We start from the raw sequence: 26775 nt of genomic DNA, 5'->3' as shown, positions 1-26775 counted from the left end.
ATATAATTGGCCTTTATATAGGTTGAGAGCAGAAGGATTTCAATATCAAAATATCAACATATTTCTACATGCATACATAATGCATGCTGTGCAATGCATACAGCAATGTGCGAACACTACGTATACAATATACATGCAAAATATCCAAGGCAAAAGAACCACTTGTGTACAAGATGCTACCCACCTCCGTTCGTATTTTTTTTCTCCAACCGAATTGCATAAATCCCATACGTGACATTCCTCTCTTGGTAAAATGTAAGGTGGAAACAAACAGAAAACAGAAATGTCAGCGGCTGGGTCTAGCCCTTTTGTAATGTAGGCAGAAATTTTCATCTCAGAAACTGGGTAACCAGGCACAAACTATGACCTTTCATCCCACGCTTAGTTCACCTTTCACCCGCTGCTTTGCTCAGAAGACTCTTGCAGGATCGTGGGAGGGTAAAATCAACACTATAAGCAGGTAAGAACTTGATTATGCTAAATATCTACGTTATCTTGAAACAGAGGAGCTATAGGTCGTTTCTATGGTGTATTTGGGCCACATTAGGACGGCATGTAAGATTTTGTCGGGGTGATTTAGCAATTGCCGAGAGGGGAGGGGGGCGAAACTACGAGACAAAAGGGTCTTTCGAGCAAAAGGGTCTGATTTTGTTAGAAAAAAACTACGAGAAGGGTGTTATTGTATCACTGACAATGAAACAGAAACCATGAAAAGTTTTGAAAAATCTTCACGTCACGCATGCGTAGTAAACCTTGTTCATTTTTGGTATACTGAACAACTCCCCTTGGTTGGTGTAAAACGTTCAGAGGTAGAAATGCACTTACTGATGCTTTCTCAGGTAGTTTGCAACGTCCCCTCTAAACGTTTCCAGATTGAGCTCCAGTGTAACTGTCTGAGTATGGTAATGAGTTCCGGTTTGTGGCAAACATTGGAAAATGGCAATAAGGGGGGGGGGGGTAGGAGTAGAAGTGAGTCAAGTTTTAACGTCATTACAATGGGAGTAGAGGCTGGATATTTGTTGTTCCAACTTCCCATTTTTGGGTATCAACATAAGTAAAAAATGTACTTTTCCTTTATCATATTTTCAAGTGATGTGTTTTATCTTTTGAATTTTTCCATTAGGTTAGAAATGGCACAGGCAGGTAATGGGTCTCTTACTGCTGTTCCCCAGAACTTCTCTGATGGGTCTCCTACTAGAGTTTTAGGGGACAGAGATACCAGCAATGTGGAAGACCAGACGACTGAAACCAAAACCAGTTTGGACAATCAGCCAGAACCACATACTGGTGAGAAACCCTACATGTGTGGCGAGTGCGGTTACAGGACAGCTCAAAAGACTCACTTATCCAGACATATGAGAACCCACACAGGAGAAAAACCCTACAAGTGTTCCCAGTGTGATTATTCTGAAGCACAGAAATCTACCTTGGATAGCCATCTGGCAAAACACTCAGGTGAGAAACCCTTCATGTGTGGGGAGTGCGGGTACAGGACTATCAGCAAGTCTCACTTGTCTAGACATATGAGAACCCATACAGGTGAAAAACCCTACAAGTGTGACCAGTGCGACTATTCTGCTGCAGATAAATCCACCTTGGAACAACATCAAGCCAAACACACCGGTGAGAAACCATACATGTGTGGGGAGTGCGGGTACAGGACAGCTCACAAGCATAGCCTATCCAGACATCTGAGAACTCATACAGGAGAAAAACCCTATAAGTGTGACCAGTGTAATTATTCTGCTGCAAATAAGTCCGCCTTTGACAGCCATCTAGCAAGACATACCGGTGAGAAACCCTTCATGTGCGGGAAGTGCGGGTACAGGACAACTGAAAAGTCTCACTTGTCTAGACATATGAGAACCCATACGGGTGAAAAACCCTACAAGTGTGACCAGTGTGATTACTCTGCTGCACAGAAATCCACCTTGGACAGTCATTTGGCAAAACACTCTGGTGAGAAACCCTACATGTGTGGGGAGTGCGGGTACAGGACAGCTCACAAGCGTAACCTATCCACTCATATGAGGACCCATACAGGTGAAAAACCCTACAGGTGTGACCAGTGTGACTATTCCAGTGCACAGAAAGTTAATTTGGACACACATCTAGTGAAACACACCGGTGAGAAGCCCTACATGTGTGGCGAGTGTGGGCACAGGACAACTCAAAAGTCTGCCTTATCCAAACATATGAGAACTCATACTGGTGAAAAACCCTACAAGTGTGACCAGTGTGACTACTCTGCCAGACAGAAATCCACCTTAGACAGCCATCTAGCAAAACACTCAGGGGAGAAACCCTACATGTGTGGGGAGTGTGGGTACAGGACTATCGGAAAGTCTGCGTTGTCCAGACATATGAGAACCCATACCGGTGAAAAACCCCACAAGTGTGACCAGTGTGACTATTCCTCTGCACAGAAAGGCCAGTTGAACCGACATCTAGCAAAACACACTGGTGAAAAATCCTGAAATGAATTTCCGTCAAATCTAACATAGGCTATCCTGACAGCTAGATTTGTACTGACATCCTACAAAATATTGTGCTTCAGTGTAAGTCCGAGGCTTTAACGAGTGTGGATAAAGTTAGAGGCTGTGATGTTTACTTGCTCCCTTATTTGCCAACCTGTAACATTTTACACTATATTATATTTGAACACTAATGATTATACTATACCTGAAGTGTTTAACATTATGAAGAATTGTGAAGCTTGTGTTATACGAAGCAATTGCCATAGCTGACTGATATGTAAGGACGGAGTTCATTCAAAAAAGAGTTCCACGACCTCATATCTCCATGAACAATTCTATTTATGCAAATGACCTACACATTTGCATAATATATGCTTAATCATAAACACCTTTATCTTACTTACACATGTTGCAATATTGACTGCTATAATTTTCCAATTTGATGACTTTTGGTGTTTTTGCTTTAATTATGCAAATCAGGAATTTATTTGCATAATTGGTATCTGTTGATGCTCCACTTTCCATAAAATACATATGTTACATGTATTTGAGTCTTATATTGGAAAACACTGCAAATATAGATTTTCCTCATTAGCTATGCAAATTAAGTGCCAATTAGCATAATTTGCACTTCATTGTGTATATCTCTGTCTAAGCTACCTGCATACTAAATATCATGGAAATCCGTTGTTCCTTTGTTCAGTTATTCTCCTTAGAAGATTTTCACAATAACGCCCCTGCAGTTCCAGAGCAAGCTGCTAGGGGGCCCAAACCTACATAACTTCTTTATTACATCACAAGCTATCTGCCACCACTCCGCTCTACTCTACTCTACTCTACTCTACTCTACTCTACTCTACTCTACTCTACTCTACTCTACTCTATGCTGCACACGAAGCTGAAGGTTGAAATTTAAGAAAAATGGTGGATATGTGATCAAAGCTACTGCGCATGCGTTGTAAAATTGTCGTCTGTAACAAGGCAAGGATGGAAACTTCTGTTTTACCGTGCTCTGCTGAAAGTACTTTTAATTCAGACATGTGAAGTTCAATACGAATGTTTTCAGATATCTATTGATCTTTACATTGTAGGCATTGATATAATAAACTCTCTTTACACGACTTTGTGATAAGTGATACAATTCGTATCTTGTTGCGGGTGTTTACATATCAATGAGTACTTAGTCTCTATCGAGTACTTTATGAAATGGTATTCTTAAAAAAAATACAACAGAGAGGAGCAAGTTTTGTAAGAATTACTGTCAGTGGAAACAATAGGTAGTTTTTAAAACTCAATAACAAACTAATTTTCGTCAAACATGATATAGTCCGACGCCTGACTTTGTGCTGATATCCTTTAAAATGTTGTGCTTTAGTGTAACAAGTGTGCATACAGAAAGGTAAAGCTGTGATGTTCATTTGTCATTTATTCACTAACCTAAACACTATATATTGGAACACTAATGATAATTCTATACCTGGAGTGTTTATCGTTATGAATAATTGGAAAGTAAGCTTGTGCGATATAAAGGGACTGTCATGGCTGATATGTAAGAAGTATTCTAATTTTTGACAACTGAAAATAAAAACATGTATGATCAAAGAACAGTTTCCATTCCATTCATGATGAATGACTGGTTTATCTGATAAACATTGTCAATAAAACAGTTTGTCGCAGCCACAAATGGCGGAATCGGATAATTTTTGTACAGGTGCGTTCTTAAGGCCTTCTTAACCATAAGGCGATTCAAACTCTTAACTTAAGTTATTTTGTAGCCGTACATCATTCGTCAGTCTACCAAACGATAAAAGTTAAGATAATAAGCACCTGTTCTATTTTACTTTTGTGGCAGATGCGTGCTGTTGCGCTGGCCGTACAGGTGCCATCTTTCTAGCGTTATGAATTCCATTTTCATCACGCATCACCCTCATGTAACTCCTTTACTGTTATACACGACTATTCTTGCAGTACGCACTAGAAATTCTTGCCGTAGCCGCTATCATGATTACTACCAACATTGATGTGCTTCCATAATAATAATAGTTTATATTTACACTAAGAGCTAACACGGATTCAGAAAGTATATCTATATGCGTAAAGAGTATATGATGTGTGAGCACCAGTTATAGACGCAAAATATTCAAGGCAAAAAAAAACACCACTGTGTATTTTGTGTACGCACCTCCGTTGGTGATTTGTCTTCCCATATCAATTGCAAAAACTCGTGTATGACATTCTGTGTTGACAAAAAAAAGAAAACAAGCTGAAAACAGAAATGGCAGCGGATAAGTGTTAGGCCTTTTGTAATGTATGCAAAAATTTCCACCCAATAAGGGTAATCAGGTGCAAAATAATTACTACCAACACAGATGAGCTTCCATGATAGAAATATATTTAGTACTAAGAGCTAACAAAAGTACAGAAAGTATATCTACATGTATATGCGTACATAATATATAATGTGCCAACACCAGTTATACACTGTTACAAAGTGTCTTTTGTCTCCCTTGGTGATCTTTTTTTCTTCTCATGTAAATACCCTGTGTATGACATTCTCTGTTGACAAAGAAAAGGATAACAAGCGTTCTACAATGCAGGCAGAACTTCCCGCACACTAACTGGGTAACAAGGCACAAAAGTTGACCTTTCACCCCACGCTTAGTTCACCTTCCACCCGCTGTTTCGCCAGAAGACGTTTGCAGGATTGTGAGGCTACAATTAACAATAGAAGCAGGTGAGAACTTGAGTTATGCTGAATATCTACCTTATCGTGAAGCAGAGGAGGTATAGGTCGTTTCCATTATTTATATACGGGCCACATATATATATACGGGCCACATTTAGACGGAATGTCAGCTTTTTCGGTGTGAGATAATTGGGGAGGGGGGCGAAGCCACACGTCACTCCTTTCTGGACAAAGGGCCGTTTTTATTAGAAAAACTCAAAGAAGGGCGCTGCAGTATCACAAAAGGGACACAAACTACAATAAGAACATGTAAAAATAAAAAGCGAATGTGCTTGCATGCGTGGCCAACGGAAAAACGGTTTGTATAGCAGATTCGTGAAACGGGGGTTCAGTATAAGGAAGGGGTACAACTACAAGTGGGTCAGTTTTTGGCGTCATCGCGATGGGAGTGGGGAATGGACATCTGTAGCAACTTCCCATTGTTTGGATCAGCATCGAAATGCACTCTTGACTTATATTTTCAATAGATGACTTTCCTCTTTCCAGATTTCTTGTCAAGTCAAGTCAAGTTAAAGCCATTATTAGTCCGTTAGGTTACTGACATGGCAGAGGCAAGTTATGGGTCTCCTACTGCTGTTCCAAAGAACATCTGTGATGGGTATCCTACTGAAGTTTTATGGGACAGAGATGCAAGCAACGTTGAAGACCAGCCAACTGGAACCAAAACCAGTTTGGAAAGTCAGCCAGAAACACATACTGATGATAAACCCTACATGTGTGGAGAGTGTGGCTACAGGACAATAGACTGGAGTAACCTAGCCAAACATATGAAAACCCACACTAGTGAAAAACCATACATGTGTGGGGAGTGCGGGTACAGGACTACTCAAAAGTCTCACTTATCAAAACATATGAGGACCCATACTGGTGAAAAACCCTACAAGTGTGACCAGTGTGACTATTCTGCTGCTCAGAAAGGTGATTTAGACCAACATCTAGCAGCCAAACATTCTGGTGAGAAACCCTACATGTGTGGGGAGTGCGGGTTCAGGACAGCTCACAAGTTTGTCCTATCCAGACATATGAAAACTCATACTGGTGAAAAACCCTACAAATGTGACCAGTGTGACTATGCCGCCGCACAGAAATACAATTTGGACAGCCATTTAGCAAACCACAGCGGTAAGAAACCGTACATGTGTGGCGAGTGTGGGTACAAAACAACTAACAATTCTCACTTATCCGAACACATGAGAATCCACACAGGAGAAAAACCCTTCCAGTGTGACCAATGTGATTATTCTGCAACATGTAAATCCTCTCTATACAAACATCTAGCCAAACACTCTGGAGAAAAACCCTACTTGTGTGTGGAGTGCGGGTTCAGGACAGCTCACAAGCATGTCCTATCCAGGCATATGAGAACTCACACTGGTGAAAAACCCTACATATGTGACGAGTGTGGATACAGAACAGCTCGCAAGTCCCACCTATCCAGACATATGATAACTCATTCTGGTGAGAAACCCTTCAAGTGTGACCAGTGCGATTATTCTTCAGCCCAGAAATCTGACTTGGAGAGCCATCTAGCAAAACACTCTGGAGAAAAACCCTACATGTGTGAGGAGTGTGGTTACAGGACAGCTCACAAGTCTCACTTTTCCAGACATATGAGAACTCATTCTGGTGAAAAACCCTTCAAGTGTGACCAGTGTGATTATTCTGCTGCACTAAAATCCACCTTGGACAGCCATCTAGCAACGCACACTGGTGAGAAACCCTACATGTGTGGAGAGTGCGGGTACAGGACAGCCGACAAACGTAGCCTATCCAGACATATGAGAACCCATACTGGTGAGAAACCCTTCAAGTGTGACCTGTGTGATTATTCTGCTGCACAGAAATATACCTTGGACAGCCATCTAGCCAAACACACTGGTAAGAAACCCTACGTGTGTGGCGAGTGCGGGTACAGGACAGCTGACAAGCGTAGCCTATCCAGCCATATGAGAACCCACATTGCTGAATAACAAACCTACATGTGTGAGCAGTAGAATTAATCAGTTGCTCGAAAATCAGATGTTGTCGGGCATCTAGCTAAACACACTGATGAGAAATACGTTCGAATTGCAGGTACAGGACAACAGAAGTTATCCGACCATACATACATGTATATTGAACATAAGAAAATTGATGTAAGAACAATGCAATGTCTGAGAATAAGCCATCTCACAATTCCGAGTCCGCATCTGCAGCCGTAATGCATTTTGGTTTTGGACCAAAGTTTAAAGTCCCTTTTTGTAAACAATTATTTGTGAGACGTGTTTGCAACAATCCCGCTTGGAGTGGCCGTAATATTACCCACAATCCCTGCGGTTCTGGAACTGTGAGAAGACTTATTCATACAGAAGTGAATCTGTACAAATATGACAACACTGTACAGAATCTGTACATCTACAGTACTTTAGTCTCTATCGAGTACTTTATGGCATGTTATTCGTACAAGTGGAACATGCTTTGTTTAAATTTCTTTAAATATAAGAATAAAGAATAAGGTTTTGACATTTGATAACAAACTTATATCCTGACAGCTGACTTTGTTCTGACATTTTACTAAACGTTGTGCTTTATTGTAAGAAGTGTGCATGAAGTTTAAGGCTTAATCACTAACCTATACCTATATATTAGTACACGAATGATTATGCTATAATGGAGTGTTTAACATAATCTTCTGTAATATGAAGCGACTTTCATGTTTTATATGTAAGAATATTGATTTAGAATATCTTAAGAAGCATGATTACCGATAACAAGCATAATTACTGATATAATTTCAAAAAGCTGTGCATTAAGTTCAAAGCTGTGATGTTTATTTTTCTTACTAACTTATTTACTAGCATATACACTATATATTGGAATAATTATGACTGATATACCTGAAATGTATTCATAGTGAACTAAGCTTGTGTTATATGGAGCGTCTGTTATGGTCGGTATGTAAGAACACAGCTGATTCAAAATATGCTAATAAAAGTTTAATAAAATATGCTACTAATGTTGATAAAAAATATGCTAGTAAGTTTAATAAAAGAACAGGTTTCATTCCATTTTTTCTTGTGTGGTAGATGTTACTGTGCTGACCGTACAAGTGAAAACGTTCCAACTCTCCCTGACAGACCTGAAAGAAATGTCACAGGGTTACCTGACTTACAGAAGGGTTCAAAGTTAAAAGGGTTAAGAATTAAACGGCTTCGTTCCCTAAATAATGAATGTTAGATTATACATAAATCAACAGCCTGACATAATAAACAAAACATATCCCACCTGTAATGAAAATATGGAGCAAAACACAAAGCCCTGCATGCGTGGTGAATGTGATTACGAGGCAACTCGGAGGAAAAGTTAAAAGGAATGGTTTCCTCAATATCGACGTTGAATGTTAGATCAACATAAATGAACAGCCCATGACATAATAAACTAAACATATCCCATTTGAAATGAAAATGTGGAAGACGTGTCTTATCGTCTATCCAGTTACGCAGACATTAAAAGTAGGAGCCCTGTGTGTTGGCGGTTCAAGGTTGTGATGTCTTTTGTTTCTTTTTCTTTCGTCTTCCACTGTCTCGGAAAAAGAAGCCGAACCCAATAAGTTAGAGTGTCAGTAGCTAAGACTAGAGTAGTCATATGTTGCATTGTTCATCATTTTCTGCCCGTCCACTCCGTGTTACATGTACGTGTACTTGCAATTAGACTGCGAGCAAGAATTTGCAAAGAACTTTCAATTTAAAAGTGGGCAAAGGCAATCTTAAACCCGACAATAATTGGGGAAATAGAATGTACTTGTCGATACAGAGAGAGAGAACACTCGCCGAAAACTATAACGTGAAGTATAATGATAAGTCAAAGGTTTGTTTTGTGTGCACAAGATGCTAACCCACCTCCATTGGTGATTTTTCCCGTCTAAATTACAGTTCATTGTATAAAAGTTCAGACTTAACAAACAAAGAAAGAAAGAAGCTTAAGGAAGGAAGGAAGAAAGAAAGAGAAAAGGAAGAAAGAAAAGAAAAATAAACATACCAAAAGAATCTAGAAATGTCAGCAAATGGGTGCAACCATTCTAAAATGTAGGTGGAACTTTCCACACACTAAGTGGGTAACAAGGCACAAATGTGACCTTTCACCCCACCCTCAGTTCACCTTTCACCCGCTGCTTCGTTAGAGACGCTTGCCGGATTATGTGAAGGGAAAATCAACAATAAAAGCAGGTAAGAACTTGAAATATACTACATATCTATCTTATCGTAAAGCAGAGGGGCTATAGGTCGTTTCTATGGTGTACGGGTCACATTAGGACGTAACGTAATACTTTTCGGGGTGAGAAAATTGGGGGGGGGGGAGGGGGGCGAAACAACAAGCCACGTCGTTCGGGACAAAAGGGCCGTTTGTGTTAGAAAAGCTCTAATAAGAGTGCTACAGTATCACTATGCATTTTTGTGCCAGCAGAAAAAAATGCACTCTTGAATTAAATATGATATTTTTGATTGATTTTTGTCCGGTTAGACATGGCAGAGGCATGCTATGGGTCTCCTACTGCTGTTCACCAGAGCTTCTGTGATGGGTCTCCTACTGGAGTTTTAGGGAATGGAGGTACAAGCAATGTTAAAGATCGGCCAACAAGAGCCAAAGCCAGTTTGTACAGTCAGTCAAAAGCACATACTGATGAGAAACCCTTCATGTGTGAGAAGTGCGGTTACAGGACAGCTAACAAGAGTCACCTATCCAGACATATGAGTACCCATGCGGGTGAAAAACCGTACAAGTGTGACCAGTGTGACTATTCTGCTGCAATGGACATTTATTTGGATCGACATCTAGCCAGACACACCGGTGAAAAACCCTACGTCTGCGGAGAGTGCGGGTACAGGACAGCTCACAAGCATAACCTATCCACACATATGAGAACCCATACTGGAGAAAAACCCTACAAATGTGACCTGTGTGATTATTCTGCCGCTGAGAAATCTGTCTTGAAGAGACATCTAGCAAAACACACTGGAGAAAAACCATTCATGTGTGGGGAGTGTGGGTATAGGACAGCTCACAAGGGTAGCCTGTCCAAACATATGAGAACTCATACAGGAGAAAAACCCTACAAGTGTGACCAGTGCGATTATTCTGCCGCTGAGAAATCTAACTTGAACAGCCATCTGGTAATACACACCGGTAACAAACCCTTCATGTGTGATGAGTGCGGGTACAAGGCAGGCGATAAGCGTAGCCTATCCAGACACATGAGAACCCATACAGGTGAAAAACCCTACAAGTGTGACCAGTGTGATTATTCTGCTGCACAGAAATCTACCTTGGACCAACATTTAGCCAGACACTCTGGAGAAAAACCCTACATGTGTGGTGAGTGCGGGTACAGGGCAACTCAAAAGTTTGCCTTATCAAGACATATGAAAACCCATACCAGTGACAAACCCTATATATGTGATGAATGTGGGTACAGGACAGCTCTGAATTCTGACTTATCCAAACATATGCGAACCCATACTGGTGAAAAACCCTACAAGTGTGACCAGTGTGATTATTCTGCTGCACAGAAATCTACCTTGGACCAACATTTAGCCAGACACTCTGGAGAAAAACCCTACATGTGTGGTGAGTGCGGGTACAGGACAGCTCATAGGTCTTCCTTATCAAAACATATGAGAACTCATACTGGTAAAAAAATACAAGTGTGAGTAATTTGAGTATTCAGCAGATCGAAAATCAGCTGTTGTCCGGCATCTAGCTAAACACAGGGATGAGAAACTCTAAATATGTTATCCAGCCATACAAACATGTATATGGAGTAATGAAAAATGGATGTAAGAACACTACATGTATTCATGTGTCCAACGGAAATCAGTGAGAATAAACTATTTCGCAATTCCTTTGCATACCTGCAGCTGCCATGCTTTTTGTTCGAAGGTTAAAGTTTGAGGTCCCTTATTTGCAAACAATTTTTGAAACGTGTTTGCAACATTCCCGCTTGGAGAGGCTTGTACCTCCATTTATTACCCACAACCCCATGCGGTGATGGAGGTGTGTGAATTAGAGGAGAATCCCTACAAATGTGAAGATACTGTACAGTAAATGTGAAGATACTTATTCTCAATCACATACTTTATGTCTTTTGTTTTCGTTGAAAAAAGCTGTACAACAACTGTAGAGAGGTTTGTTAGAATTACTGTAGGTGTTAAGTTTAAGGAGGTTTTAAAGCTTTTTCTGTAAATCTAACATAGGCTATTCTGATGGCTGACTTTGTAGTGACACCCTATAAATTGTTGTACTCCGGTGTAACACGTGTGCTTAAAGTTAGTTACAGGCTGTTGTGATGTTTATTTTCTCACTTATTTACCAACTTACTTAAACACCATATATTTGTACACAAACGATTATGCTATACCTAGAGTTTTTATATGAAGCCACTGCCATGTCTCATATGTAAGATCACAGTTGATTCAATTTCTGACAAGTGAAAAAATGAATAAAAGAACATTTTCCATTCCATTTTTACTTTTATCTGCGCCAGATATATGTTGTTGTACTGGCCGTACAAAATGCACCAAATGCTGTGCATATCAGCAATAACAGTTTATATCTACTTAGCGTTTATATAGCTTGAGACCAGAAGGATTTCAATACCTTCAATATCAAAATATTCCTACATGCATACATAATGCAAACTGTGCAATGCATCAGTAATATGCGAACACTACGTATACCATATACATGCAAAATCCAAGGCAAAAGTACCACTTGTGTGGGAGATGCTACCCACCTCCGTTCGTCCTTTTTTTTCTCCAACCGCATAAATCCCGTTTTTCACATTCCTCTCTTGGCAAAATGTAAGGTGGAAACAAAAGGAAAACAGAAATGTCAGCGGATGGGTGAAGCCCTTTTGTAATGTAGGCAGAAATTTCCACACAGAAACTGGGTAACCAGGCACAAAATCTGACCTTTCACCCCACGCTAAGTTCATCTTTCACCCGCCGCTTCGCTGAGAAGACTCTTGCAGGATCGGGGGAGGGAAAAAAATCAACACTATAAGCAGGTAAGAACTTGGTTATGCTTGATATCTACGTTATCTTGAAGCAGAGGAGCTATAAGTGAATCATAAGTCGTTTCTATGGTGTATATGGGCCAAATTAGGACGGCATGTAAGATTTTGTCGGGGTGAAAAGAATTGCCGAGGGGGGAGGGGGGCAGAAAGGGTCTGATAATATTTTGTTAGCACAAACTCTGATCTTGTATCAATGACAACAACAATGAAACAGAAAGCTTCAAAAGTATAAAAAAATCTACATGTCGCGCATGCGTAGTCAACCTTGTTCTTGTTTGGTATACTGAACAACTCCCCTTATAAAGCTAGTTCGGAGTTGCTACTACGCATGTGCAGTGTCAAAGGTGAAGGCCCCCGGCTCGTATACAGTGCATTGTCTAGATTTGCATAACAACTGTCTAGATTTGCATAACAACGCCCCGACTGGCTTTTTTCACGTCTCGGGGGCCATCACCTTTGACACTGCACATGCGTAGTAACAACTCCGAACTAGCTTATTGTTGCTTCCCCAGGCGGTTTGTAACGTCCCCTCTGAACTTTTCCTGATTGGGCTCCTGTGTTACTGAGTATGGTTGGTAAATAAGTTCCGGTCTGAGGCAAACATTGGAAAATGGGATTAAATAAAGGGGGGGGGGGATATTTGTTGTGGTTGCAGACCACCGTATTTCTCCTATTGGGATTTGCATACTTGTAGTTAAGGATCCCTGTGAACTTTTCCTGATTGAGCTCCTTTGTTACTGTCTGAGTATGGTAATGAGTTCCAGTCTGTGGCAAACCTTGAAAAATGGTAATGAAGGGGAGGGTAAGGTACGAGGTCAGTGGGTCAAGTTTTAACGTCATTATAAAGGGAGTAGAGGTTGGATATTTGTTGTACCAACTTCCCATTTTTGGGTATCGACATAAGTAAAAAATATAATTTTGCTTTATCATATTTTCAATTGATGTGTTTTATCTTTTGAATTTTTTCATTAGGTTAGACATGGCAGAGGCAAGTAATGGGTCTCCTACTGCTGTTCCCCAGAACTTCTGTGATGGGTCTCCTACTAGAGTTTTAGGGGACAGAGATACCAGCAATGTTGAAGACCAGCCGACTGAAACCAAAACCAGTTTGGACAATCAGCCAGAAGCACATACTGGTGAGAAATCCTACATGTGTGGAGAGTGCGGTTACAGGACAACTCGAAAGTCTGCCTTATCCAGACATATGAGAACCCATACAGGAGAAAAACCCTACAAGTGTGACCAGTGTGACTATTCTGCAGCACAGAAATCTACCTTGGACAGCCATCTGGCAAAACACTCAGGTGAGAAACCCTTCATGTGTGGGGAGTGCGGGTACAGGACTATCAGCAAGTCAAAGTTGTCCAGACATATGAGAACCCATACAGGAGAAAAACCCTACATGTGTGGCGAGTGCGGGCACAGGACAACTCAAAAGTCTGCCTTATCCAAACATATGAGAACCCATACTGGTGAAAAACCCTACAAGTGTGACCAGTGTGACTATCCTGCGGGACTGAAATGTAATTTGGACAGCCATTTAGCGAAACACATCGGCAAGGAACACTACATGTGTGGGGAGTGCGGGTACAAAACAACTAACAATTCTGACTTATCCGAACATATGAGAATCCACACAGGAGAAAAACCCTTCAAGTGTGACCAGTGTGATTATGCCGCTGCACATAAATCCACATTGGACCGACATCTAGTCAAACACACTGGAGAAAAACCCTTCATGTGTTGGGAGTGCGGGTACAGAACAGGTCACAAATCTGCCTTATCCAGACATATGAGAACCCATACCGGTGAGAAACCCTTTATGTGTGACAAGTGCGGATACAGAACAGCTCACAAGTGTCACTTATCCAGCCATATGAGAACCCACATTGCTGAATAACGAACCTACAAGTGTAACCAGTGTGAGTATTCAGCAGCTCGAAAATCAGATTTTGTCGGGCATGTAGCTAAACACACTGATGAGAAATGTGTACGAATCGCAGGTACAGGACAACAGAAGTTATTCAGCCATCGATACATATGTATGGAACATAGGAAAATTGATATAAGAACACTACATGTGTTCTATCCCAATGTCTGTCTAAGAATATGTCATTTCACAGTTCCGAATGCGCATCTGCGGAGAGCACGGGTACAGGACAGCTAACAAGAGTCACTTATCCAGACATATGAGAACCCATACTCTCATCTCCCAAATAAACATACCCCCCGGAATAAACATACCCCCTGGACAAATTTTTAAAATCTAATAAACATACCCCCCGGAATAAACGTACCCCCGGAAAATTACCAAATTGACACGTTAACTGTGTCCATGCTACTTCTGTCTTAGGGAAAGAAGATGATAAGCAGGTAGGTTCTTCTTATTTACATATTCTATATAAGGCCACAGCAAGTAAATTTTATGGATGACATCCTCCGCAGACTCCAAAATTAATGAGATAGGGCGAAAAAAAACAAGGTAGGCAAAAAAAAACAAGATTCGTATATTTTCAAATTTTGAGATCATAAATGTTGTTAAACAAGAATTGAGGTGACAAAATATGATATCACGACCAACAGGTCTTTTATTCCTGTATTCAACCAATGAGGTTTCATATATGATATAAAACCTCATCGGTTCAACAGTAAACATGTCCTTGTAGATGTGTATACATCTCAATAGACTAACTACAACAAATGCAGAAAAGAGCTTGTTGTACCTGAAGCAACTACACCAGTCTGGGTATTCATATGCAATGAAACACCTTGTGTATACATCTCGATTAACCACAACCAAGGACATTATATAATGCAAGGCATATTTGCCAATTTTTGGCATGTTGACCACCGTCGAGGGCAATGAAATTTTTTTTTTTTTTAGAAATCAGGCGAAAATTAATGAGTGCGCTGATGTCATCCATGAAAATTACTTGCTGTGGCCTAAGTATGTAAATAATGAACCGAATAACTGTAGATATCTTGTTCAAATTATTATCATTTTCTCCACTTTTGGAAAAATTGGGTATAGGTTCCCCGCGGGGGCCAACGGTGCTTCAAATTCAACAAGTGAAAATGTACATGATACATGTATTTTCTACTTGGAACTTGAACCAAGTGATCAAGGAAAATTGTTGTATAAACTGGCATATCATTAAAACAGAAGTAGTTGCCAAACTTCTCAGTTCACTTGCATGGGTAACACCTTGTACAAATGTATCAACATTTAGAACTTGAACAGAAAATTACCATATCCTGAATATCCGATGAAAATACAAGTATTACGTACATGTATTTGTAAAAGCCATGTAGAAAAGGTTGAACTATGACATGTATGATGTTAGTTACTAGTACTTTTTCTTGCTCAACTTTCCATTTATCATGTATGCATTGCATATAGAAACATGGATTAATTTTGTAAACATTACTAGAAGTATATGCTTTCCACAAAATCACCTTATTATAAAGAACATTATCATATATTCTCCTTTATTGTGTTGTTGCAATCCAAATAATTTCAAATCCAAAAATTACCCTTGATGTATGCAGAAAAAATCTTTCATTTTGAGAAACTTAGTTGTCAACAAATTCATTGTTTAGATGTGAGAAATCTCAGGCTTGCTCTATTTTGTGCTCTCTCTTTCTGATTAAAAGTTCCTTGGTTACATCTAAAACATTGCCACAAACCACAGGGTTCTCATGTTACACATCAAAGCGCGAGTCAGACGGAGCGGCACCGAACACAGGAACACAGACAGTAAGGGGCGGGGCTAACAGAGAGCTACATGAAGTTCTGAGAATACTCAGCCAATTTGTTTGTAGGGGAGTGATTTTTGTCAAAACATCGTAGGTGATAATTACTGAATATAGATTGCAACTTAGTGTTGTTTATCAACTATTAAGTGGGAATTCACTTTCTTGAAATACCACACATTTCTGACAAAGACAAAAGAGTTTTATTGGAAGATCAAAAAGAGCTGTTTCCCCTTGGTAGAAGTGAGTTCTTTCGTCCGTGGGAAAATTCTAGTGGCGTGCGTTACTGTACTGTGGCGATTTTTCAAGGGCTGAATTTTCATGTTTGTGGTAGGAACCGTAGGATTTAAATGTTTTTGTAGATTTTAAAAGTATTATTCAGTTTTTAAAGCTAAGACACTGTCATAATGTGGTGTTATTTTCATATTCTAAAAGTTTTGAGGAAAGGCTGTATTTCACGTGAGTAGAATTTACATGCGACTCAATGGTAACTTGAGCATTCATGGTGTTGATTACGTTGTTCCAAGGTTGTTCTTTTGGCAATGTTTTTGTCTTTTTCGAGCGTAAATTTTGCGATCACTGTAAGAATTCAGATGGTCTAGAACGGGAAAAGACTGTCAATGTTGTTTATATGAAAAATAGATTTCAAAACTTAAGTGTGGCGTCTTATTTTGTCTGAGATAACAACATTTACTTTGTATCGAGATCGACTGACATGTAAGTACCGCCAGGATTTCACAAATGCCGGGTCATAGCAGCAGGGAAATCAACGCCGCTAGGCCGAAAAATAGCAAATTATGAGCAAAAATGTCGGGGAAATATGGGCAGGAATACCCAAACTTTCGATTTTGATGGGATCCCTGGTTAGCAAAACTCTGATTTTCAAAAAATTAATAAACGTACTGTCCAAAATAAGAACGTACAGGGTGGATTTTGAGGCTGATTTTGTGACCTGCCCCCGCAAAACACTTGTACAATTCCTCGTTCAGACTCGTTCTACGGTGAACGGTCCAAGCTGATGAACAGACTATAGTGCCAAATGCCGAATTAATCTCCCTTCTCTGAATGATGCAGTTCCCTGTTCAACCGGGACACCCCCCTGCAATATCTACCATCTACAATGAGTCATAGTCCCCCCCCCCCATACAGAATTGAATCTCCTCTGAATGATGCAGTTCGACCGGGACCCCCCCCCCCCCCCCTGCAATGTCTACTATCTACAGTGGGTCATAGTCCCTCCCCCCCCCCAATACAGAATTGAATCTCCTCTGAATGATGCAGTTCAACCGCCCCCCCCCCTGCAATATCTACTATCTACAATGAGCTGGTGCTGCTGATGCACCTCCTTTCCCTGAATAAAGTTATAACATTTGTAACATCACAACAGTCGTACAATGAATGAATACTCTAACAATAAGTTTGGTATGAACATGTTTTTATTCTTATCTTCACCCTAAAGATCATGTCAATTTAAGAAACATAACTTTATGCTAACCATATTAATTCTGATACTACAGAACGTAAACGTAACTTATAGTTTTACTGTAACTCTTTTAAATCATTCAACCGGACAACTAAAAGATGATAATAACATCATCACTATGAATGCAGTTCCAAAGCAAGCTACAGTAACTAATGCATATGATATTGTAAAGTCATAACAACAAAAGCTATTTCTTGTCGGAAATTTTTACCACAAGATAAACTGCTGGATATTATCACCACCAGGTAATAAGTAACTCAAGATATGATACCGTAATAACCAATATTATTATAACAGTCTATTTCTGCCCAATGATGCACTGCTGCAGATTATCACCACCAGGTTTGGGCATGAGGGAAGACAAGTTTGCTCCCGCCAAGTAACAAAAGTCTCAAACATATAATGACGATGATTTCGGTTCACAGCATTTTCATCAGAGATCATTACAGCGTCTGAATGTTTACATCAGGATAAATGCAGAACATGAACATTATCAGAAAAGTAAGCAAATTCCAATAATAGCAATAATCACATGGGCTGACTTGACCAGTTTGTCTCGTATACTCTGTCCTTTTGTTGTGTCCATTTTTTGTGTGTTCCTGTCCATAAATATAAAGAAAGAAACAAGCAGACAACAAAAACTAGAATGGTGACAAACTTGTAACAACAGATTGTGTGAACATGTACACATTCGCATGTCTTGTTATCGGCGTGTTTGTCTCGTATGCTTTATACATAAACTGTAGTCGTTGCTTCCATAAAAACCACTACAGAAACTAGAATGACCAGACTGTGTCACTGTGGACATGTTCACGTTAACATGGATTTTTATCGGCGTGTTTCTTCATGTGCCTCCTCAAATTAGACTTGTCACCTGCAGAATAACTACAAACCACACACTTGTACGGTTTCTCACCAGTGTGGGTAGCCATGTGAACCTTCAAAGTGGACTTTCGTATTGCAGAATAATCACAAACCCCGCACTTGTGAGGCTTCTCACCAGTGTGGGTATCCATGTGCTTCTTCAAAGTGGACATTTGTGCTGCAGAATAGCCACAAACCTCGCACTTGTGAGGTTTCCCCCCAGTGTGGGTAGCCATGTGGCGCTTTAATTTAGACATTTGTGCTGTAGAATAGTCACATAATTCACACTTGTAAGGTTTCTCACCAGTGTGGGTAGCCATGTGAACCTTCAAAGTGGACTTTCGTATCGCAGAATAATCACAAACCTCGCACTTGTGAGGTTTCCCCCCAGTGTGGGTAGCCATGTGGCGCTTTAATTTAGACATTTGTGCTGTAGAATAGTCACATAATTCACACTTGTAAGGCTTCTCACCAGTGTGGGTAGCCATGTGAACCTTCAAAGTGGACTTTCGTATCGCAGAATAATCACAAACCTCGCACTTGTGAGGTTTCCCCCCAGTGTGGGTAGCCATGTGGCGCTTTAATTTAGACATTTGTGCTGTAGAATAGTCACATAATTCACACTGGTAAGGTTTGTCACCAGTGTGGGTAGCCATGTGATACTTCAAAGCGGACTTTCGTATCGCAGAATAATCACAAACTCCACACTTGAAAGGTTTCTCACCAGTGTGTCTAGCCATGTGCTGCTTTAATTTAGACATGTGTGCTGCAGAATAGCCACAAATGCCACATTGGTAAGGTTTCTCCCCAGTGTGTGTAGCCATGTGACGCTGCAAATTACACTTCAAGGCTGTGGAGTAAGCACACGTCTCACAGCTGTATGGCTTCTCACCAGTGTGGGTAGCCCTGTGCAACTTTAAGTAGGACACATGTACTGCAGAATAGTCACAGACTTCACACTTGTACCGCTTCTCACCAGTGTGTGTACCCATGTGACTCTTCAAATTGCTCTTCAAGGCTGTGGAGTAAGCACACATCTCACAGCTGTAGGGCTTCTCACCAATGTGTGACCTCATATGGACCTTTAAATATGATTGGATGACTGCAGAGTAGTCGCACTGTGTGCATTTGTACGGCCGGTAGTTACTGTGTTTCGCCATGATGTGAAGTTTGAGGTTCACCTTTCGTGCAGCGGAATAGTCGCAGACAGCGCACTGAAATGGTCTCTCACCACCGTGATCTTCCTTTGTTTGTTCCCCCTTACCCGCGGCGTGCGACGTCCTAACGTGCCGTTTCAGGGCGGACATCTTGGACGTGGAGAACTGGCATTCCCGACATAGATGTAGTCTCTCCCCGCTGTGAGTCTTGCGACGCTGTTTCCTTGTCCCTCCGTGGTCTGTTTCTGGACAAGCCTGTTTCTCTTCTGTCTGTTCATACAGATCTTCTGCTGCTTCTTCCATCTAGGAAGAGGAGCGAAACTTAGGCTTAAACACAACAAAACACAACAAAATAATGTCAAAACCCATATCAATGCAACCAAACAAATAGTACACTAGTAGTAGTCCACTGTTTTCTGCTGCTGCAGTAGTTGAAACATAGTGCATGTATGTTGCTTATCGTACCTCGTAGTAAAATAAGAAGCTAAACAAGATCGTAAAGCACTGACGATGAAGAAAGCTACTGTTACGCACAATTTCACACATCACGCTGAGAACTTCAAAGGATACTAAGTAATGTGTTCCTTCCACCTAGAGAGAAACCTGACTAAGATCGGAGGAACAGGAGCCCAATACAAACTTCCACTCAGTAAGACCAAAAGGCACAGAGACTCACGTTCATCGTGAGGGCTCTGAGGGACTTGCAATGCCTGATTTAAGGCCCATGTACGCTTTACTCGTCTGTGTTCGTCTAAAGAAAACTTTTTATTGTCTATAAGTCCCTAAATACACATTGTGTGATGATATTATTTTAACGTACTTATTAAATTGTAAGAATCTAATGAAATTCAGATGTGTCCTCTGACATGCCTGCAATGTTGGCTTCTCAATAAAGATTGATTGAATTTAGTCGCCTTAGTATGAAACGTTGATGAAATGGCTAGGCCTACGACTTACGGAAAATCGAAATAGACTTCGTAACAAACCGCAATGGCTGCTGGGATAGCATCATATTTGCATGGTCGCCATTTTGATTCTGTTGAATTGACGATATGGACTGAATTTACGCCGACATTTGCCGTGAATTTACATGCTGCATACTATAGACTGAAGACTTTGCTATGGTCGTGACTAAAGAATAAGCTAACGTTGAACAATCTATTCTAAAACTACCCGTTTTAGTAACTCCAAGATATCAGGTAGGTAGATATCTGTAATTTTGATAAATAATGTCTACACTAAGGAAACACACAGTTTCATGCTTGCGTATATGATCTGTACAAATGCACCTTGAACAGGCCGACAGTCAGAGCATGGATGTGACCGATGCAAAGATTCTACAACAGTACCAGCTGTGTATTCTCCAAGCAGAGGCTTCGATCGAGTGGGGTAGTTTTGTCCGGGATTTTAACGTGGAGGGAGCCTGCTTACGTACTGACATCGTCATAGCTGAGAACAGATTTTACAGTTCTATCGCCCCCCTCCCCCCGTCTCAGCACCAACACCACATTTTACAAGGACATTATCACAGAATCTAAAAACAAACTTCCGTCTAACCTGAGACACAGTCGGGCCACTAGGACGCTCTCGGAACGACGCCTCCTCTGTCAGAACTTTCCAACCGACTCTCGCAAACAAACGTCACCGAAACGTCACAGAGTGAACTCATTAAGAAAAGGTCAGAGGTCACGATGCTTGGTACTCCTAATAACGACGCTGTATGTATGTAAAAACATAATTGTCCTTTGTTTGACAGTTCGATCTTGAGTTATCACAAGGGAACACAGCTAGCCTGGAATCCAGACCAAATATTCACGGAGAGAGACTCGGGAGCTATAATAGGTCTGGATTCCAGGCTAGAACACAGCAGGAAAGAAAAACACAAACAAAAATAAGACAAAAAGGTCAGAGGACGGGTGCAAGCGTTCTACAATGCAGGCAGAACTTCCCGCACACTAACTGGATTACCAGGCACAAAACTTGACCTTTCACCCCACGCTAACTTCACCTTCCACCCGTTGCTTCGCTTAGGAGACGCTTGCAGGATTGTGAGGCTACAATTAACACTAGAAGCAGGTAAGAACTTGAGTTATGCTAAATATCTACCATATCGTGAAGCAGAGGAGATACGGGTCGTTTCTATGGTTATTGGGCCACATTAGGACGGAATGTTAAGTTTTTTCGTGGTGAGAAAAAATAGCGATGGGGAGGGGGGCGAAACCACACGTATTTCTGGACAAAAGGGTCGTTTTTTTTATTAGAAAACGTCCAAGAAGGGTGCGGCAGTATCACAAAAAGGAACACAAACTACAATAAAAACATGTTAAAATAAAAAGCGATTGTACGTGAATACGTGGCCAACGGAAAAACGGTTAGCCTGGTCACCGTTTCTAAGGGTCGGCTTAGGGGTTTTTACCGGGCCCAGTTTGCTTTATTGAACCGTTTCTGATAGCCTTCCTACCGCTACTACTACTTCCGCTTGCCACCCTACTTTTCCAGCCGCCCTAGTGGTGACGGTGGTGACGTAATCTAATCCAAGGCCGTAAACACACACCCGAGCGGACTAAGCTGTCATGGCGGGCGGGGGTCACTCAGTCACAGTGCCGTAGAGATATCGAGGAGCCCCCGATGGTATGGATTCCAGGCTAAAAACGGTCTGTATAGCAGATTTATTTAACGGGGGGGGTTCAGTAAGGAAGGGGTACAGGTGGGTCAGTTTTTGGCGTCATTACGATGGGAGTGGGGACTGGACATCTGTAGCAACTTCCCATTGTTTGGATCAGCGTAAGAATGGACTCTTGACTTATAATTTTGATAGATGGATTTGATCTTTATTAACCCGTTAGGTTAACTGACATGGCAGATGCATGTTATGGGTCTCCTACTGCTGTTCCAAAGAACATCTTTGATGGGTCTCCTACCGGGGTTTCATGGGACAGAGATACAAGCATCGTTGAAGATCAGCCGACTGGAACGGAAACCAGTTTGGACAGTCAGCCAGAAGCACATACTGATGAGAAACCCTACATGTGTGGGGAGTGTGGGTACGGGACAACTGGCAAGGTTGACCAAACCAGACATATAAGAGTCCATACTGGTGAGAAACCCTATAAGTGTGACCAGTGTGATTACTCTGCTGCACAGAAATGCAATTTGGACCAACATCTTGCAAACCACAGCGGCGAGAAACGCTTCATGTGTGAGAAGTGCGGGTACAAAACAAGTAACATTTCTCACTTATCCGAACATATGAGAATCCACACAGGAGAAAAACCCTTCAAGTGTGACCAGTGTGACTATTCTGCTGCACTGAAATCCTCTCTATACAAACATCTAGCCAAACACTCTGGAGAAAAACCCTACATGTGTGGCGAGTGCGGGTACAGAGCAACTCAAAAGTCTCACTTAACCAGACATATGAGAACCCATACAGGTGAAAAACCCTACAAGTGTGACCAGTGTGACTATTCCGCCGCACAGAAATACAATTTAGACAGCCATTTAGCAAACCACAGCGGTAAGAAACCCTATAAGTGTGAGAAGTGCGGGTACAAAACAACTAACACTTCTCACTTATCCGCACACATGAGAATCCACACAGGAGAAAAATCCTTCAAATGTGACCAGTGTGATTATTCTGCAACATGTAAATCCTCTCTATACAAACATCTAGCCAAACACACTGGAGAAAAACCCTACATGTGTGTGGAGTGTGGATTCAGGGCAAATCAAAAGTCTAACTTATCCAGACATATGAGAACCCATACGGGTGAGAAACCCTACATGTGTGATGAGTGTGGATACAGAACAGCTCGCAAGTCTCACCTATCCAGACATATGAGAACTCATTCTGATGGTGAGAAACCCTTCAAGTGTGACCAGTGTGATTATTGTGCAGCCCACAAATCTGACTTGGACAGCCATCTAGCAAAACACTCTGGAAAAAAACCCTACCTGTGTGGGGAGTGCGGGTACAGGACAACTCACAAGTCTCACTTTTTCAGACATATGAGAACCCATACTGGTGAGAAACCCTTCAAGTGCGACCAGTGCGATTATTCTGCCGCGCTAAAGGCCACATTGGACAGCCATCTTTCAAAACACAGTGGTGAGAAACCCTACATGTGTGGGGAGTGCGGGTATAGGGCTATCCGAAAGTCTCAGTTGTCCAGACATATGAGAACCCATACAGGTGAAAAACCCTATAAATGTGACCAGTGTGACTATTCCGCTGCACAGTAATGCAATTTGGACAGCTATTTAGTAGACCACATCGGCGAGAAACCTACATGTGTGGGGTATGCGGGTACAAAACAACGAACACTTCTCACTTATCCGGACATATGAGAATCCACACAGGAGAAAACCCCTTTAAGTGTGACCAGTGTGATTATTCCGCTGCACAGAAATCCACATTGGAGACATCTAGTCAAACACGCTGGTGAGAAACCCTACGGTGCGGTGAATGTGGGTACAGGACAGCTCACAAGTCTCACTTATCCAGACATATGAAAACCCATACTGGTGAAATAACCTACAAGTGTGACCAGTGTGACTATTTATTCTGCACAGAAAGTCCATTTAGACCGACATCTAGCAAACCGTTCAGGTGAGAAACCCTACATGTGTGGCGAGTGTGGGTACAGGGCAGCTGAAAAGTCTAACTTATCCGAACATACCGATGAGAAACCCTTGAAATGTGACTAGTGTGACTATTCTGCTGCACAGAGTCCACATATCTCCATACACAAATTTCTTCAAATATAATAACACTGTGCAGAATCTGTATACTTTTTATCCTCTATCGAGTATAATTATGTGTGGCATTCGTGGAAAGACCTGCAACATGGAGGAGCATGGTTTGTTGGAAGTGTTAGTATAGGTTAAGTATAAAGACACGTAATAACTCGATATCAAATAATTCACTGTCAATCTAAGATAGGCTATCTTGACGACTGACTTTGTACTGACATCCTACAAAAATGCTTTTGTGTGACGATTGTGCATAAAGGAACATAACGTTAAAGGCTGTCATGTTAATTTTCTCACTTTGTTACCAACCTAAACACTATATATATTATATAACTAATGATTCCACTATACTTGGAGTGATTACTAGTAATATTATGAAGAATGGCGAAGGCAGCCAGTGTTGTATGAAGCGACTGCAATGGCTGACATTTAAGAACAAAGTGGATTTAAAACATGATAGTTTATGACAAGTTGAAATGAAATAATCTGACATAAGAATAGCCTCAATTCCGTTTTTCCTTCTTTGGTATGCGTTCTGTACTTCGGGCAATATGTACATGTTATAAGTGTTGTAGTTTTCTCACTTATTTTTTTCTCACATCGTTCAAAATGTTGTGCTTCAGTGTAACACGTGTTCTTAGAGTTAAAGGCTGTGATGTTTATTTTCTCATTTATTTACTAACGTAAACACTATATATTGGTACACCAATGATGTTTAGTTTTTCATTTATTTACTCTCCTAAACATTATATATTGATACACTAATTATTGTGCCGTACAGTCAAACTTGCATCCAACAACCAGTCAAGGGACAAAGGAAATGTGGTTGTTGACTGGAGTTGGCTGTTGGATAAAACTCGGGTCGGTTTGCTGATTTTGTGGGCATAAATGAGGCTGCATAAATACTTCGCACGTACAGGACTTATCTGCCTGTTATGCATATAAAATTACAAGACAAGTGAAGAAATACAGTATATACAATACAAAACAAACTAAACTGTTGTTGTCTACAAGACTACAATGCACTGTCGATTACATTGCCAATAAACGTTAACATAACAAAAGATTTTTCGGGTACATGTACAAAACCTTTGTTGTACTTGCAATGAATGTTTACATTGAGATTCGTGTCTACATTTGTTGCTACATTTGAATTCACTTTGTTCTACATTTGTTGCTACATAAACACAAGCTTGCCGTCGACTGTAGAATCTTTTATTGAAATGCTCGCTGGACTGATTGCCGCTGTCAATCATTTTGTTGTTGAATGGAGTGTAAAATCTACACATTATGACCCCTGAGGCCCATGAGGAAGTGGTTGCTGGTTGAAGCCTGCAGTTGGTTGCTTGAAAGAGTTCACTTACTATGTAAAATCGGACGGGACTGTCTGAATGTGGTTGTTGACAAGAGTTGGTTGTAGGATAGAGTTGGTTGGATGGACAAGTTTGACTGTATCAGGAGTTAAAGATGTTATATGAAGCAACTGTCATTATAAGAACACAATTGATTCAATTACTGACAAAATAAAAAGTTTAATAAAAGAACAGATTCCTTTCCATTTTTACTTTTGTCGCGTATGTATGTTGTTGTGCTGGCCGCGCACAGGGTCACATCTTTCGAGCGTTATGAATTCCATTTTCATCACACAGCACCCCCATGTAACTCCTTTACTGTTATACCCGGTTATTCTTGCCGTACGCACTAGAAATTCGTGCCGTAGCTGCTATCATGAATCACATGATTACTACCAACACAAATGTGCGTCCATGATAATAATAGTTTATATTTACACTAAGAGCTAACAATGATTCAGAAAGTATATCTAAATGTGTAAGGAGTATATAATGTGCGAACACCAGTTATACACGCAAAATATTCAAGGCAAAAAAACACCACTGTGTATTTTGTGTACAAGATGGTACCCACCTCCGTTGGTGAATTTTCTTCCCATATCAACTGCATAAAACCCGTGTATGACATTCTCTGATGAAAAAAAGAAAAGAAAACAAGCTGAAAACAGAAATGGCAGTGGATAAGTGTTAGGTCTTTTGTAATGTATGCAGAAATTTCCTCCCAATAAGTGGGTAATCAGGTGCAAAATGATTACTACCAACACAGATGAGCTTCCATGATAGAAATATATTTACTACTTAGAGCTAACAAAAGGACAGAAAGTACATCTACATGTATATGCGTTAACTAAATATGACGTATTTGACTTCAGGTAGGTAGGCATGCCTCCTTCCATCTTTTCAGATGATGGTAGCACTCTGGACTTCATATACATAATATATAATGTGCGAACACAAGTTCTACAAAACCAAGGTCAAATACCTTAAATCTGCCGAACCAAAAAAAGTGGTACAAGGCTATTAAGGATATGACAGGCAAGAAAGGAGAACTGAGTATTGAAGTGCCTGGTGTCCCGTCATCTTCCTCTAAAGGTGTAGCTGATGCTATCAACTCCCATCTGGCAGCAGCATCACAACAGC

General features: G+C 40.8%; 6 protein-coding genes across 7 annotated transcripts; 5 read left to right on the top strand and 1 right to left on the bottom strand.

Moving 5' to 3' along the window:
• The first annotated feature begins 347 nt into the window (after positions 1 to 347).
• Positions 348 to 4149, top strand: LOC136424362 (zinc finger protein 84-like). Its single transcript, XM_066412934.1, has 2 exons — positions 348 to 460; positions 1124 to 4149. The coding sequence occupies exons 1-2, from the start codon at positions 363 to 365 to the stop codon at positions 2475 to 2477; spliced, it is 1452 nt and encodes a 483-aa protein (XP_066269031.1). The 5' UTR covers positions 348 to 362; the 3' UTR covers positions 2478 to 4149.
• A 1616-nt stretch (positions 4150 to 5765) lies between these two features.
• On the top strand, positions 5766 to 7193 carry LOC136427164 (zinc finger protein 665-like). The gene has a single exon (XM_066415935.1). It carries the CDS (start codon positions 5766 to 5768, stop codon positions 7191 to 7193), a length of 1428 nt encoding a protein of 475 aa, XP_066272032.1.
• A 2532-nt stretch (positions 7194 to 9725) lies between these two features.
• On the top strand, positions 9726 to 10910 carry LOC136427158 (zinc finger protein 135-like). The gene has a single exon (XM_066415923.1). The coding sequence runs from the start codon at positions 9726 to 9728 to the stop codon at positions 10908 to 10910; it is 1185 nt and encodes a 394-aa protein (XP_066272020.1).
• Positions 10911 to 12131: 1221 nt separating this feature from the next.
• On the top strand, positions 12132 to 16683 carry LOC136424484 (oocyte zinc finger protein XlCOF6-like). The gene is made up of 2 exons (XM_066413096.1): positions 12132 to 12265; positions 13247 to 16683. Exon 2 carries the CDS (start codon positions 13254 to 13256, stop codon positions 14172 to 14174), a length of 921 nt encoding a protein of 306 aa, XP_066269193.1. The 5' UTR covers positions 12132 to 12265; positions 13247 to 13253; the 3' UTR covers positions 14175 to 16683.
• Positions 16684 to 17486: 803 nt separating this feature from the next.
• LOC136424346 (zinc finger protein 431-like) lies at positions 17487 to 21392 on the bottom strand. The gene is made up of 2 exons (XM_066412916.1): positions 21089 to 21392; positions 17487 to 19834 (listed from the first exon to the last, which is right to left on the bottom strand). Exon 2 carries the CDS (start codon positions 19832 to 19834, stop codon positions 18326 to 18328), a length of 1509 nt encoding a protein of 502 aa, XP_066269013.1. The 5' UTR covers positions 21089 to 21392; the 3' UTR covers positions 17487 to 18325.
• A 75-nt stretch (positions 21393 to 21467) lies between these two features.
• On the top strand, positions 21468 to 25407 carry LOC136424388 (zinc finger protein 665-like). 2 transcript variants are annotated; one of them, XR_010753884.1, is made up of 2 exons: positions 21468 to 21607; positions 22031 to 22365. XR_010753884.1 is itself a non-coding variant. In XM_066412977.1 (2 exons), exon 2 carries the CDS (start codon positions 22388 to 22390, stop codon positions 23771 to 23773), a length of 1386 nt encoding a protein of 461 aa, XP_066269074.1. In that variant the 5' UTR covers positions 21496 to 21607; positions 22378 to 22387; the 3' UTR covers positions 23774 to 25407. The 2 variants fall into 2 exon arrangements, 1 of the variants encoding a protein (XP_066269074.1); XM_066412977.1 differs by lacking the exon at positions 22031 to 22365 and adding an exon at positions 22378 to 25407 and having other exon boundaries at positions 21496 to 21607.
• The last annotated feature ends 1368 nt before the right edge of the window (positions 25408 to 26775 follow it).

The sequence above is a fragment of the Branchiostoma lanceolatum genome, chromosome 1, assembly GCF_035083965.1.
Source record: "Branchiostoma lanceolatum isolate klBraLanc5 chromosome 1, klBraLanc5.hap2, whole genome shotgun sequence".
Lineage (NCBI taxonomy): Eukaryota > Metazoa > Chordata > Leptocardii > Amphioxiformes > Branchiostomatidae > Branchiostoma > Branchiostoma lanceolatum.
This window is presented reverse-complemented; position numbering and strand designations above follow the sequence as displayed.